The 16,419-nt window shown below is 43.7% G+C and overlaps 1 protein-coding gene across 1 annotated transcript in view; it reads left to right on the top strand.

The window, feature by feature from the left end:
• Nucleotides 1-16,149, top strand: part of MAP2K2 (mitogen-activated protein kinase kinase 2) — a 35,107-nt gene extending 18,958 nt beyond the window's left edge. Inside the window, 9 exon segments of the mRNA XM_043989404.1 lie at nt 67-233; nt 2,196-2,289; nt 2,292-2,356; nt 2,358-2,381; nt 2,383-2,410; nt 6,014-6,078; nt 7,790-7,851; nt 9,746-9,791; nt 11,603-16,149. Of these exon segments, the coding sequence (XP_043845339.1) occupies nt 67-233; nt 2,196-2,289; nt 2,292-2,356; nt 2,358-2,381; nt 2,383-2,410; nt 6,014-6,078; nt 7,790-7,851; nt 9,746-9,791; nt 11,603-11,713 (662 nt within the window). The 3' untranslated portion in view covers nt 11,714-16,149.
• Nucleotides 16,150-16,419: the final 270 nt, after the last annotated feature.

The raw sequence follows: 16,419 nt of genomic DNA, 5'->3' as shown, positions 1-16,419 counted from the left end.
TAAGAAGGAAATGAAGTAGCCCTCCCTGGAACTTATCCTTAGGCTCCATTGGGCAGGTGCCATCAGATGCTGTTGCTAATATAATATCTTTGTCTTGATTTACTTTTAGATGGAAACCATCTAACATTTTGGTTAACACTCGGGGAGAGATCAAGCTCTGTGACTTTGGAGTGAGCGGGCAACTCATCGACTCTATGGCAAATTCCTTTGTAGGAACCCGATCCTATATGTCCGTGAGTTTCTTTTGGTTGGTACTTTAAGCAGATAGTCGTGTACCAGGTACTATACTCATTGCTAGAAAAGCTACAGTTGTTGCCCACATGGGAGCTTATTGTCTATTATGAAATACAAAGAGAAAAAAAAAAGAAATACGAAGACATAGAGTTATAGAATTAGAGAGATTAGACACAAACACAAATTAACTCTGAAACATAAATGCATTGCAGTGTGAGGAAGTTTAAACAAAGACGTCCAAAGGAGAAAGTTTTACTGATGGAAGATCAGGGATGAATTCATGGAGGAAGTGGCATAGCTTATGTTTACATAGCAGCAGGAACTTCATTGACGGCAAGGAGAAGATATTGCATGCACTAGGAACATCATGAGCACAAGTGTGGAAGAAAAAGTGCAAGTTATATATTGGTGACAGTGAGTATCTGGCTTGTCTGCAGCATAGATTGGAGCCAGGCTTGAGTGCTAAGCAGTAAACAATAAGTGATCAGTGAAGTAGATTCACCAGATAAGAATTAAGTATTAATTTAGCCTTAATAGGAATCTGCTTAATCTGAGCCTTTGTACCTCATTCTTCTTTTTTATTGAATACTTTGGACAAAACATGTTGGTTATGTTTCCTCCAGCTTCCTTGTAATCCCTTTCCTTGAGTTTCTGTTCCTTTTCACTACAATTCTGAATTTCTTCTCCCCTTACTAATATTTTCATCTATCTTTAAATGCCTCCTTGGTTTCCTGATTATAAAGATCAAATTGAGACTGGTAATTGTGATAGTTGATTTCTCTGTCTTTGCAACAAGGACACTTGGATAAACTAGTTTGGTGATCCAGGCCTTTACAAGTGGATTTTCTGCTCATTTTAATAATCTTCCTCTTTACAGTTAATATAGAGCGACTTTGGTAAATTGTCCAAAAATGGCCAAGCTACCAGAATCTACACTACGAGAAGTCTATAATAGAAAGGACAAGCAGCATCTGCCCTAACCTCCTTATACCCTACCCAGGATTGTGTCTTACATAATAAATCTTCAAGATCTCACTATTCTTCTTCTCATTTCCTTTCAACAAATATTTATTAAATATCTCACGTTCAGAACACTGTACTAGGCATTAGTAAATCCACAAATGAGTAAGACACAATCCCTACCCACATGGAGATTACTGTCCTGTATGGGAGTATATTCCACATGCACACATACCTGTCCTGCAGAATGAAACATTGATAGTCTAGTTTGGCTGGAACTGGGATCAGGGAAGGACCAAGGAGGGAACAATCACTTCTGCCTCAAGAGGATCAGCTTCTTGAAGAAGGCGGTGTTTGAGCTGAGTTCCTTAGGCAAAGTCAGAGAGTGGGGAGAGGCCAGGACGTGTTCCAGGAACAGTGAATAGTACAGTGTGGGTTAAGTGTCAAGAACCTAAGAAGAAAAGGGAATAGTTGAACCAGGAAAAGTGAGGAGCTCTACCCTAAAGTACCAAGTACCTTTCCCTCATCCTGTTATATTTTGTACATAGTGAATTTTCCAGGGTATAGAAAATCTGGAGGAGGAAGAAGCAGGGAGCTTGTTTTTCTCAGATCTGTCATCCCTGAAAGTATAAAGGATTCTAAGACTTCAAAGAGGGTTCTAATGATAGGGAATTGAAATTTGTCTCTCCCAATGTGTCCAAAAGTAATTCACCCCTGAGAATTAATTAACCCACAGGTAGTGGGGAAATTAAGGGTTTGGGATGAGGGGAGAAGAAATTGCTTTGTTTCTTTCATTTTTGGTCTTTAATATTAGAAAATGGGGTTGAGGTTTGGAACAGAATTGATGCTAATTTATCTGCTTATATGATACTAAAGGGATTGAACCAGTGTTATAAAACACCAGAGCTTTTGTCAGGAAGAAAAAAACCTGTCCTGCCATCTGATTGTTTCACCCCATTTTCTCTCCACTGAAGGCATTTTGTCTTTTTCTCCACTACCAGCCGGAGCGGCTACAAGGCACCCACTACTCTGTACATTCAGATATCTGGAGCATGGGCCTGTCCCTGGTGGAGCTGTCCATTGGGAGGTATCCGATTCCCCGCCAGATTCCAAGGAGCTAGAAGCGATATTGGTCGGCCCATGTGTTGATGGGGCAGAGGTGAGAACCTCACAGCGTCTCGCCACGGGCCACGACCCCCAGGACGCCCCATCAGTGGTATGGTCTGGGCCTTCTACCTTGGAAGGGCGGTAGAAAATCTGGGCAATATCTCACTCAGGCAGTCAGCATTTTGTAACTTTTGTATTAGACAAAAAGTAAAGTCTGCAGCCTGCTCACTGAAAGAGGGTAGAAAGAGTAAACTAGATATGGTCCTTTACCTCATATCTGTTACAGGGAAAAGACACACAGAGATAACTGGAATTCACTTTACGTCAGTGCATTACAAAGGTACAAACATAGTTGTCAGGTCCAGTGAGGAAGTCCTTTATTGTGGGAGTCAAGAAAGGCTTCCTGCTTTTCAATTTTTTTTTTTTTGGTGAGGCAATTGGGGTTAAGTGACTTGCCCAGGGTCACACAGCTAGTAAGTGTGTAAAGTGTCTGAGGTCGGATTTGAACTCAGGTCCTCCTGAATCCAGGCCGGTGCTCTATCCACTGCGCCACCTAGCTGCCCCCAAGAAAGGCTTCCTGAAGGAAGTGGTGTGAGGGTGGGCTTTGCCAGATGAGAGACACTCGAAGTCCAAGAAGGAGAGGGAAAAGCTTTCACGCCTGGCAGCAGTGTGGCGAGCACAGGCTGTGTTGGGGTCTAGTTTTCAGTGTAGAACCTAGGCAGAGGATGACTCTAGCAGGTCTGGTGGTCCCTGTTTGTGTAGGAACTTGAGGGCCAGGCAGAGGAGTTTGAACTTTATTTGATAAGCAACTTGGAAAAGACTTGGAAGAATGGATTGAAGCAAGGACTGAGCAGAAATGGGAAGGCGTAGCTCAGGATTATAGACTTAGCTCTTAAAGGGACCTCAGAAGCCATTGAGTCCCACCCTCTTGTTTAGAGCAGAGGAAACTGGAGCAGCGAGAATTAAATAACTTGTCCCAGTTGCCGTGTAGCTCTAAGCATCTTGAGGCAGGATTGGAACTGTTGTCTTCCTGACTCCAAGCCCTGGTTCTCTGCCCTACTGTATGTTAAGCTGTTATGGCAATCCAAGCATGTGGTGATAGGCCCTGTACTAAGGCAGTGGCATTGGGAGGATAGGTTGTTACAGAGGTGGAATTGGATTTGATTGATTGAATATGAGAGGGGAGAAAAAGAGCCACAACTTTGAAGTCAACAGGGAGGGGGTTTAGATAATGTTAGTGTGAGATGCACTTGGGTACACAAAGAAAGATCTCTTGTATCCTGGACACCAGCGGGGGCCCCCCCCCCACTCCCCCATGCTAGCATTGATAGCTTTCTGTTTCTTCAGTGTTTGGCCCATCCCGCTACTCCTTTGATCTAGAAGTGGGGAGATAGATGCAGCAGTAGAGATCAGCTTTTGGGACTCAGGGTAGTCACACACACACACACACACACACACACACACACACACACACACACCCCATTAGACAGGAAAAGCAGTCATAGCTTCCCCCAGCAGGAACTTTCAGCTTGAGATTAGACTTCTTAGGAGACAGCTGAATCACTTCCAACCCAGTTGTACTTTGTCTAATTGTATCTTTTGGCACCAATTTCGTTACCTTTTCTGGAGGGACCAGAAAGCTGTCTTTTTTTTTTTTTTTTTTAGTGAGGCAATTGGGGTTAAGTGACTTGCCCAGGGTCACACAGCTAGTAAGTATTAAGTGTCTGAGGCCGGATTTGAACTCAGGTACTCCTGACTCCAGGGCCGGTGCTCTATCCACTGCGCCACCTAGCTGCCCCTAAAGCTGTCTTTTTAGTGAAGGCATTTTGAAATAGCCCCCAAAACTAAAGCAGCCTGGGAAAAAGGTTGCAGTACATGAGGTAAAGTTATAATTCTTGTTTCTGGAGCACCTCAAGATTTACCAGGCACAGCGAGCCTTTAAAATAGAGCAAATGTTGTCAGGCTCACCTTATGCACAAAAACAATGAGGCAAGGAGAAAGTCAGACTTGTCCAGGGGCCACACAGCCAGTACATGGAGGACGAGACTGATTTTCTTGTGAGACTTGGGAATTCACCCTTACTGATTGACTCAAAAGGGCTTTTGGAAGTAGAATTAAAGTGGTCAGGATATTTTGTGCTACAGAGGCATAGGAAAAGGACTAGACATTGACCTGGGTTTTTATCTTGTCTCTGCCACCTGCCACCTCTGTGACTTCATTTATTTGACCCTTAGTTTAATTTCTTTTTTTCTTTTTTTTTTTTTTTTGGTGAGGCAGTTGGGGTTAAGTGACTTGCCCAGGGTCACACAGCTAGTAAGTGTTAAGTGTCTGAGGTCAGATTCGAACTTAGGTCTGCCTGACTCCAGGGCTGGTGCCCCTTAGTTTAATTTCAATTATTCATCAAGCAGTTATTAAACACTTAATATTTGCCAGGCCCCAGGAACATAAAGATGTGCAAAAAACCCTATGCTGTAGTCCCTGCATGGTCATCTGTAAAATACCTTTGATGATATTTGTTTTGTCTATCTCAGACCTGTTGTGAGAATGGAAGGAGAAGATGTCTCTAAAGCCCATTTAAACTTTAAAACACTATGGAAATGTGAGAGGATTAGAATACAGCCCAAGGACATGGCTGGAAAGTGTAGTTTTCAATCAGTTTGAACACCTAAAGGGATGGCCTTCCAGTCTAGATTCTTGTTAGTGTTTTCGCCAGTCTTCCTGAGGAAAGCATGATATCGTTAATCCATTTTGGGCTTTATGTTCCCAACAGCCTTTTCCCTCCAGTTTAACATTTGCTTCTTCCTCAGTCCTTTCTCCCAGCCCCAACTTCCAAATGGATTGTGTCCATATTAACAGAGCCAGCTTTGCTTAGAGACACTAAGACTGCTATATAAGCATTCCCCCCAACCCCTGACTCCCCACCTACCTCCCACTATAAACCAATGAAACTCAGAATATAGCTGCTTCCCTACTGAGCTTCTCTGACCAGTTCAGACCAGAAGGAAGAAAAGCAAAAACTGTTTTCCCTGTGCAGTGTCTGGTTTTATTGGTGGTGTTGAGGATGGCAACTTATGGCAAACCCTACTGGATTTTGGCAACAGGTAGGGTCTATTTCCTTGACCACCAAGCAGCTCATTGCTCCCACTTTTAATGAGCATCCCTTCACAGTGTGCGAGAAAGAAAGGCCTTGTGACCTTAACAGAAGATTTTTCTGAGTCTGTAGTCAATAGGACACTAAATGAATGACATATTTAGAGAAAGAGTGAGCGAGCACACACACGTGTGCCCATGCACATTTATAATAAATACACAGAGTACTGAAGTAGAAAGAGCACTAAAGGTAGAGACCTAGATTTGAATCTCAGCTCTACTCCTTACTGTGTAACCTTGGGTAAATCCTTTCTCTTCTTTGGATGTAACCCTTCAATGAAGGGTCTGGACCACATAATTTCCAAAGTCTTTGACCAAAAGCCCAAAATGAAACTGCAGCAGGGTTTGAAGCAGCTAAAGAGTCAAAGAATCTTTCCTATTTAGATCAGTTTGAGCTAACAGTGGGTGAAGAGTTAAGCTTGTTATGTGTGTTTAGCACGGGCCTGCCCTTGCTACCAAAATTGGGTGTGAACAACTATAACCTCTGTCTGTGTTTGCAGGGCTTTACTCTTTTACTTCTTTCTGCCCACCTCACAAGCAACTATTTATCTCTCCTCTGCAGGTCATGGAATGGACAGTCGACCTGCCATGGCCATCTTTGAGCTACTGGACTATATTGTTAACGAGGTCTGTATGCTCCCTGAAATCTCCTTCCTTCATCTGAACCAAATCTGTCTTGCTTAGGTGTCTAGTCTGTTGCCCAAATAAACAGTGAACTAACCTATATTTTAATGTAGCTTAATGAGACAGAAAATAGATTTGTATTCTTTACTACTAAATTGGCGTGAAGCTTTTCAGAGAAGTGCATATTGACAAGCCTGAGGTAAGAATTTCACTAGTAGTTTCTTTTCTAGGTCACATTTCTAGAAATGCTGCGCCATCTGAATTTAGATCATAGAATTGAGGACTGGAAGGTCCCAATCCAACTGAATCTTAGGGACCCAGCCTTCTTTATAGATCACTCTGATGAAGCAGCTTATCTGAACGACTCAGAGTCCAATGTATGTGAATGCCTCAATAATTGCTTCTTCCCTAGAAGGATGGTCCTCAGGGAAAGAGGGCCTGAAAGTGAAGGGATTCACCTTCAGCAAGTCATTGAAAGATCTAAGAACAGGTAGACCCCTCTTCTTTTCTTGGACCAGTAGAACACTTCCTTTTCTGTTTTGTCTTGCGTGGATCTTTGCTTTGATTACACAGGAATGACACATGATGTCGCTTGTGTCCCAGGACCCTTGTATCCTTGCGTATCTCTCCTGTAGCCACTTAGGGCCAAGGGTAAGAAGAGACAGTGACAGTGCTGCTCTGTAGCACTGGGCTTGGCTTAAGATTGATTATACAAAGTGAGAAGCAGGGAGGATAGTTTAAGGAGCAGATGGCAACAGAATAGGGTGGGGCTGCCATGACACATCTTTTCCCGCCTCTGCTAGTGGCACCAGAACCACGAGTTCTCCCCTCAGATCCACTGCCACGTCCACAGTTTTGAGACCAGTGCCCCCTCCTCTGAGTGGGAAGAGGTTACGGCCCCAGGACTTGGAATCAGAGAGGACGTAGGTAAATGAGAATAAAAGCCTAATCTGGAAGTTGAGTCATAATACTGCCTTCTCCATTTGCTTCCCACACCAGCGCTTGACCTTGTACCATTGCAGCTTTTACTTGTAGCACTTTTAACCCCAACACTTTGTACACCTGCCCAGACATTGTGGGATCCCCCCATTGTTTGAATGTATTGGCTCTTTTCCCCATCTAGGCATGTGGCATTCCTGCGATCAAAAGACTTAAGTAATATTCCAAGGAGAGAAATCCTGTAAAGCTCTAGCGACATGGTTTGTGGCTCTTTTAAAACAATTGGAAAATTACAAAGCAGTGTGCAAATATTGTTATTACTAAACTCTCCCCTAAAGGAAGAGACTGGCATATATTGCATGTTCAGTGGACACAACCCTCCCTTTGGAAGGCTGTTGCAAGGGGAGAAAAGTTACCTAAACCATGAAGGAAGGATGATGGTCTCTTTCCCCATAGTAAATGGCTTCAGATTGAGAACCAAAGGAAGATATGTGAAGATAAAGTTCAAGTGTGATCTGGTGACATTCTGTGTGCCTCGGTGCCACTCGTACACTTTTTTTTTTTTAGTGAGACAATTGGGGTTAAGTGACTTGCCCAGGGTCACACAGCTAGTAAGTGTTAAGTGTCTGAGGCCAGATTTGAACTCAGGTACTCCTGACTCGAGGGCCAGTGCTCTATCTACTGCGCCACCTAGCTGCCCCCACTCGTGCACTTTTTTGAGAGATGGCTAATGTTTTACAGTGACTGATGCAAAGTGATCTGTTTTCTTCCCTAGCCTCCACCTAAGCTGCCGAATGGTGTTTTCACACAAGATTTCCAGGAGTTTGTAAATAAATGGTAAGTTCCACAAATCCATTTCATTGGCATGGTTTTCTTGTTAGGGCTAAATGCCAGATTGTCAACCTGGAGGGTAAAGTAGCCATCCTGTCAGTGCCCTGGGACCTGCCCACACTCCTCATCAGTCACCCAGAGAGGGCAGTTGCTTCTTGATTCTGGGAGGGCGCTCTTCATTCCAGACACTGCTAACCCTGCTAGCCCCAAGTCCTATTGGGAGTTAGGACTTGGGTAAGATGCCTAGATCTCTCTTCCCACAGTTGCTCGAGGTCATGGTCCCTTGACACTGTAACCAAAGATCTGAAGGCCTACAGAGTTCATGCTTTCAATCTGGAGCCATCATCTGCATTTTAGAAATAACCGGTTTTCCTTTTTTCTTTTCAAAAGTTAGTGATGGGGGCAGCTAGGTGGCGCAGTGGTTAGAGCACTGGCCCTGGAGTCAGGAGTACCTGGGTTCAAATCCAGCCTCAGACACTTAACACTTACTAGCTATGTGACCCTGGGCAAGTCACTTAACCCCATTTGCCTCACTAAAAAACAACAACAACAACAAAAAGTTAGTGATGTCTAAAGGAACTAGATGACAATTGGACTTATCCCAAAAGACCTATAATCCAACATGTTCTAACCTTCTAAGAAGGTTTCTTAGACAACAGGATTCTTGGTCCTCTTTCAGTCTTAGAGAATAACTAGTGATTCTTTTTCTAGCTTGAAGTGGTGACCTTACCATAGCCATTTTTGGGGTTTCCTTGTGGGAAAATTCCTTTGGGGATTAAGGAGTGATTATAATGTTTGACTGTTCAGTCAGAAGAAAGGGTTGGCTTTATTTTTTTTTAAATTTAATTTGATTTAATTTTATTTTATTTTAGGCGGAGCAGTGAGGGTTAAGTGACTTGGCCAGGGTCACACAGCTAGTAAGTGTCAAGTGTCTGAGGCCAGATTTGAACTCGGGTCCTCCTGAATCCAGGGCCCATGCTTTATTCACTTTGCCACCTAGCTGCCCCTGGCTTTATTTTTTTATTTTTGGTGGGGCAATGAGGGTTAAGTGACTTGTCCAAGGTCACACACAGCTAGTAAGTGTCAAGTGTCTGAGGCTGGATTTGAATTCAGGTCTTCCTGATTCCAGGGCCGGTGCTTTATCCACTGCGCCACCTAGCTGTCCCCCTGGCTTTATTTTTTAATGTAGCCTTGCAAATAATTCAGATCCTTCCTTATAAGCCTATCTTCACTTTGAGAATGCTACATAGTTTAACAACAAAAATCATTACTTGATCTGAGCAATTGGACCAGTAGCTATTTGCCAGACTTGTAGTTTGAATTTTAGCCAGTTACATTTGCTTTGTTGTTCTGAAAGAGTGGGAAAACACAAATTAATCTGGTTATTTTTAGCTAGGCAACTTTGAGTATAAAAATTTTACAATTATTTTTTTAACCATTGTCCATTCTTTGAGCAGCTATTTGGAGTCTGTAGTCAGTTCTGCTTTTAGGGTAAAGCTTTCATTTTGTAACTGTGATACCCCATTTTGAGAAGAGAGTTTTCATTAAAAATGTAGCTGAGGTTGTTAACTAAAGTTCCTGTCAGGACACAGGGTGGGAATTTCCCTCCCTTCTCTCCTCCCTCTCCCCCCTTCCGGGATCACTTCCTGTTTTCAGACCCTAGCCCTTCCCTGCCTTCAGGGGGTCCTGCCCTCTGAACCCTGACAACATGCTGGGGCCCCTCACCCAAACAGCAGCTCTGCACAGCTGCTGCAGAACAGGTTTTGTTCTTCATGGTCAGGTTTCCTGATACACTAAATTCTAGGATAACACAGCTAAGCAAAAGTAGGTTTGGAAAGAATAACTCACCAATCTTTTCTCTCCCTCTTTCTCCCTGTTTCTCTCCTTCATAAATTACCAGCTTAATTAAAAACCCAGCCGAGAGGGCAGATCTGAAGATGCTGATGGTATGTATCTGACTCAGGTTGGGGAGGAGGAATGGCAACTTCCAGAGTCTTAGGATCAGAGTTCTTAATGGTCATAGAATCTCACCATTAGTTTCTTACTGCCATCCTGGGGTGGTTCTTCCTGAGCAGAAAAGATCTAAGAGAAGTCAGGCTCTACCCTCTGACAGAGGGCTTTGTTGCATAGAAGCAGAAGGCCCAGTCAGACTCTTCACTTTGTCCAATCTCCAAGATGGGCATAATTTAGGCTCGTTCCTTAGGATGTGAGTCTAAAACCAAGCTTTGAAAATGTCCTTGTACTGAATGATGACTCTTGGATCGGTTGAGGAATTCACTGTATCTGTGTTCTTTTGACCTGGAGTAATCAAACTATAGGTTAGTGATTACTGGGAAAATTTCCAAATGTATTTTAAAATGCACATAGTTTGCGATCATTTCTAAAGGGAAGCAGTTCTCATAAAGAGCCAGCTGGGGTTGTTCAAGAACAGGTCATGCAAACTAACTTCCAAAGAACCTGCTGCTGATCTAGTCAACAATAGGTAGGAGTTATGAAGGGACAAACTTAAATCCCATGTAAGGACAACATAAAAATAATTATAGCTGTCCAAAAGCCATGTACCTCAGGGGTTACTGGTTTCCCTGTCCCTTGAGAGCTTCAAGTTGAAGCTGGAACTAGGAAGGAGATTCCTCTTCTGATATGGACTGGACAATCTACCCTCCGAAGTTCCAGAGTGGTGTGACAGCTCTCCCACAGCTAGCAAGGGCACTGAGCCCAAGTCTTCAGACTCCAAGCTATCCATCTTTTCACCTCAGCTCAGTGTCTCCCTTGAAGCATTTTATAAAGCCAGCTTATCACAAGAATGCTCAGGGAGGCAAATACATTCTTGGCCTTCCTTTTCCTCTTTGTGTCCCCTTACAGAGGAGCCGGCTGAGGTCCACTTAGAGTCACCTTGCCTGGGCATTGGCATGCTCTGAAGACCCTGTCCCTTTGATTAATCTTGGTGTTCATGTTCTTGCTAACTGCCTTTCTGTGATAGAATCTCTGTAGTATGAAGCTAACCCCCACATTCCCCTCAGCCTGGGGAGCTAGTCCTCATAGTGTTTGTGACACAAGTACCACATATCCCCATCTGCACCACTGAGTCCAGCTTTTTTTCGTTTCTGTTCTTTGTCAAATCCTGCCCCTTTTGTAGCGTGATACAGTAGGGAGATCATCTGTTGTTTCAAAGGTCCCAGGCATTAGTCCCACTCAGTTTGGCCATAGAATTATTGTGGCAAGTCATTGGTCCTTAGTCTTTCCACCTATGAGAGAAAGGAAAAATTTAGATTTGGGGAGTATTTTTTTGTTTGTTTTGGGGGAGCTTGTTTTTGAAGTTTATGATTTTTCCCCCTCTTTAGACTTTTCACTGTTAATGGTATTAAAGATGGGAAGTTAGAGGAGACCCTCAGTGCCCTAGTAGATATTCTTTTTTTTTTTTCCAGTGAGGCAATTGGGGTTAAGTGACTTGCCCAGGGTCACACAACTAGTAAGTGTTAAGTGTCTGAGGCTGGATTTGAACTCAGGTTCTCCTGACTCCAGGGCCGGTGCTCTATCCACTGCGCCACCTAGTTGCCCCGCTAGTGGATATTCTTACTACTTAAATGACCAGTGAGTTTCTAATCTGTACCAGGTGAGGGCATTTCCACTCCAGGAATTCCTTATACTGATGAAATAATTAGTCTGACAAAGAAAGAGACAGAGAGACAGTCTTAGTTTGACTCCTTTGGGCCAAATGCTTGTTAGATTTATTAATGTCTTTCATTTGTTCTTTCAGAATCACACTTTTATCAAACGGTCAGAAGTGGAAGAAGTGGATTTTGCAGGCTGGTTATGTAAAACTCTGAGGTTAAACCAGCCCAGCACCCCAACACGCACTGCCATGTGATGGTGAAGCAGGCTGTCCTGTGTCCATCGTCTGTCTCCCTGTCCATCACTGTTTCCTGCCCTTTGGGCCAAAGACAATCTCCTCCCCAGTTCCTTCCTCTCTCCCCACTCCTTGTCCCCCCCTCTCCTTTCCCCACTCAGATCCTGACCTGGACAACACCATCGAGGGAAATGTCTGTTGCCCCTTATGAACAAGCCAAAACCAGCTTGCTTTATTTTGTTAATTCTCCTGCACGCCTACTGCAGTTCAGTGCAGCTCTTTCTCTGATATTTGGGAATTGTGGTGCTCCTGTTGTTCACTTAGGGTTTTTTAAAAAGGAAAAAGAGGCAGGGGAACCAAATTGTGTGCATCATGCTTTTCCCCGTCCATTGGGTGTTTGTCCTTCCTTTTAATCCCCAGGTTGAAGGGCTTGCAGAAGCCCAGCCCTAGAAGTAGTCTGCAGACCGCTGAGTGGTAGAGCCAGGCTGAAGGAGGAGGAGGGGTGGAATTCAGAGCTAGATTTAGCTCTTTTAAAAAGGAACAAGTGACTGTGTAAATCCTACATGTTAGCATATTAAGCCTTTTCAGTGGTCACCTAGCCCCATGTTTCTTCTGCTCTACCCTATGGTGGTTTTGAACATGTTAGAAGGTGTCAGAATCAATGAAGATTATTTTATTAGAGAAACAGCAGAACCCTAGTCCCTCCCCTCCCTCCAGATCCTCTCTTTCTTCTCATTCAGGACTTGGCAGCAAAGGTCTTTCCAGATCGCCACTCGCTTAAGCAGGTTGATGTCGGAGCACGGCTTTGCCCCACCTCTGTTCCTTTAGGGAAAGAAGTTTTGACTTGTTCTGCCCTTGGATGAGTTTATATCCAGCTTCCCAGAAGGGAAGTGTCAGTGTGATTTATAAGAATTCAACCTCTACAGTAAATAAAAATGTATCCAAATTTTTAGCAGGTGTTCAGGAGCAGGTCTGGCTCGTTGGCCTTTCCCAGCCCACTCTGACCCAGCTTCTCTTGCACAGTACACACACAAGGGACCTCAAATCATTCACACTCAGCCAGATGGAATTTAGATCTGCTGTAACTGGGGACCTGGCATGCCCTTCCTTACCTGGGCAAGACTGGTTTTATCTGCCCGTGATTAACACTTTAAAAACCATACAGTGTCAGAAATGGGATGCCTGGCCTCCCCAGTGCAGTGAAAGGCAGAGTATTGAATGGGCAAGAGATGCCACCAACCTTCCCTAGATTGTAGCCCAACTTCTTTGGTGCTGAGTCACCACTGAGGCAGCTTGTTTGGCTGAGAGTGGGTAGGAAGCAGTGGACTTTGAGGGGTGTTTTCTGACCTCTGATTCTTCCCTAAGAATTGTTCCCTTCATTTCCTCCTAGCATAAGCCAATGTTAATATGCCTTTGTACAAGTTGCATGCAAGTGGCAGTAAGAGAATGGTACTTGTCATGACCCAGGTGATCAGCATTTGTGTGAAGAAGAGGAAGTGAATAATAATATTCCCAAGAATACCTTTTTTTTTTTTTAAGTGACTGGAAATCGTGCCTCATGCAGACCAGTTGAAGGAACTTTGGAACTGAAAAAGAGAAGAGACTGGGGGAGAAGGAGATCCTAGTGGGAAAACGGGGAACACTAAATGGGTGAATTTTGAAAAACAAAACAAAGCAAAAACCAAAAACATTTAAATTTGATGTAAGAAAAGACTGTTTATGGAGCTGTCCAAAAGTGGAATGGACTGCCTCAGGAGGTATATGTCATCCGTGTTGTGGAGGGGGTTCCTTTCAATTATGGGTTGGACCAGATAACACCCAAGGTCTCTTATAATCCTATAATTTAATGATTTGCCCCCCCCCCATGAGTGCAGTTCTTTACTAGTCCCTCTGTGTGACCCCTGATCCCAGAGGGTAGACTTCCCAAGTGATGTCAGGCTGCAAACCACTAAGCACACTGACTTTGCCCACATACTTTTTGGGTTCTTCTTGGAAAACCAGTTTGATATCTCCCTACACTTTCCCCAAGTCCGTCCCCCCACCCCCCCACCCCCGAGTAAACAAAGGAGAAGCTACTTTTATTCTTAATTTGATTTTGACAAATAACTAGAACACATTCTGGTTTTTGTCCTTCAGGGACTGAAGCATATACAGTGTTGCAGGTTTTAAAAACAAACCTCTCTCAAGCTGCTGTTGTGTAGGTAACCAAGCTCCCTTAGGAGCATCCCTCAGAGGGGAGACCTGATGTCTGTAGGACTAGTCTATGCATTAGCACATGCTTGAGTTTCTTAGCAATGCCTTCTTTTAAGGACATTGAGCTCTTCTCTCTTCCCAACTGAAGGGTTGAGTATTAGGGTTAAGGTCTACGTGAGTTTGGCGTCTGAATACTGTCCTGTCTGAGCTTCCCAGGAGAAGCAGTATGGTATAGTGGAAAGAGGGCCAATGGGTGCAGTGAGCACCGGTCCTGGAGTCAGGAGGACTGGAGTTCAACTCTCACCATAGAAGCTTACTAGCTGTGTGGCTAGTATATATGCTAGCAAGTCACAGCCCCAGTTGCCTCCCCAAAATGGGATGGAATTGGTGAGGATAAATTCAGGCTCACCATCGAGAACTGAAGTTATTCTAAATCTTCTGAAGTTCTCTAGGAGGGAAGTGAGACTGTGCATTGCATAGTCTCTGGATGAATTGGGGATCATTGGGAAGAACAGCTGGAACCTCTCCATCTGAACCTGTGTTGTTGGTTTGATCCTCATGCTTTCCTGTTTGTCATGCTTAGAATTAGAGCAGTGGAAGTGGCTGAACCTCCCCCCTGCCATGCAGTGTGCTGGAGCAGATTTACTTCGTTCTGGGGTGGAGGGAGTGGCCTTAGGTCTCCAGATTTGGCTGTTCAGTTGGTTTGGGTCTGATTTAAAACCTGAAGTACCGACTTGGCTGGGCAGGAGCTGTGAGTGAAGAAGGGATAGAGGGAGACCAATTGGACACCAGAAACTTTTAGTGTGCAGTGCAGTGTGTATTTTATGGCAGCAGAATGATTATTCTGTCCCCCCTTCCCCTTCGGTGCCTCAGTTTCCTCATCTGTAAAATGGGGATAATAATACTTGCACTACCTACCTCACAGGGTTGTTGTGGGGAAAGTGCTTTGTAAAGCTTAAAGCACTATAGAAATGTGAGTTATTATTCCTGTCCCCATCCCCTAAAAAAAAAATCCCCCAACTTTATTGTCCTTTAATCTGCAACTCCTAATTCTGTTAGATCTGTCAGAAAGGGAGGGGCTTTCAGTGAGGACTAATTGCTACTGGCACATGGCTGTCTGAGGTCCAAGAAGAGGCATGGACTGTCCATTAACAGGTTGGCAAAGTGTGATAATTTAACAAAGGGGTACCCTTTTTTGCCTTCTCATCCCCATCATGCTGCTGATTTGTAATTCATATATGCTGGTGTGTGTGGTTTGTTTTTTTTTTTTAAGAAAATTATAATGGATCGTGCTTTTATTTTAATTTAGTTTGCAATGATTCTAGCCCAGAGAACCTTTAACTTTGCCCAGGAATTTTAGGTAGACTGCAATGCTAACTCAGTCTCTGTAGAAGCTGGGAAGTCTGCTGTCTCACCTACAGACCTGAATTCATCCTGGTTTCTTTCCCTTTTGAATGAGGTTACCTTTGCCCTCTGGGGAGAGCTTCTGCTTTCCCACACCCAAAGGACAGCATTGAAGTGCTCTCCCAATTAAAAAGGCCCTGGGCAGATCCTACCCCAGGCACTCAAATCTAATGGGTATTTTAACCAGGAATTGGATATTAAAGATGGTTAGCTTTGGGGAGGGGAAGAGGAAAGTGCGCTGTTAACCCCCTTAATTTGAGGGTTCTTGACTTAGACATTTCTGGGCTTAGTGACTAAATATCTTGTACAGACATGGGATAGGGAAAAGTTTTCTAAAATATGGATGAATCTGTGCGATTGTGCGATTGAAATGACTACTGGCTTCTAGGGTTGTATGGGTCTAGACACACCTGGGAATTCTGAAACTCAGCTGTGAGTATTTTATTTCAAAAATTAGGTCGGAAACTCCAGTCCTAAAACTATAATATTTTGGGGTTGGTTACACCCCACCCCACAGTTGTTGCTATTTTTTTGTGCTTGGTTTTGAAGGGGAAGGAGAAAATGTATCAAACATTTTGTTGGTGCAAATTTTTTTTTAACTCGATATTTTCATCATAAATAAATGGCACTTTACATGATCAGATGTGGTTTCCTTTTAAGTCCCAAATGGATGGAGAGGGGTTGGCAAGTGTTTCTCATTTAAAATACAATTTTCTTGGTTTAAACCCTGGCAGAGGCTAGATGTAATGCTTAAACTGAAATGTCCTCATTTCAACTGTATTTTCCCTCCTTTTTAATGTTTCTTGTACATATGAACTGTAAAAGAATTACGTGGTTTAATTAAAATGCCGTGAACCTCAGCTTTCTCCCAACCAATTGACAGCAGCAGGGTTCAGTAATTGGCATGTTAGATTCCAGAAACGTGAGGGCCTCTGGGAACAAGCGACATGTCTCAGATCTCTCTTGGGGTCAGAAAAGCTGCATTTTGAAGCTCTGTCTTTTAAAGTAGGAGCTAATATTCTTGGTTGTGGCCCTATCAGTCCCCTCTGCCTCAGTTTCATTTGTGGAAGGGGGTGGGGTGGTTCTTCAGCTCTCCGGATTTGTGTTCTGAGAGCATGTCTCCTTTTGAA

This window comes from Dromiciops gliroides, chromosome 1 (assembly GCF_019393635.1).
Source record: "Dromiciops gliroides isolate mDroGli1 chromosome 1, mDroGli1.pri, whole genome shotgun sequence".
Taxonomy (NCBI): domain Eukaryota; kingdom Metazoa; phylum Chordata; class Mammalia; order Microbiotheria; family Microbiotheriidae; genus Dromiciops; species Dromiciops gliroides.
The sequence above is the reverse complement of the archived record's forward strand: the minus strand, read 5'-3'. Positions and strand labels throughout refer to the sequence as shown.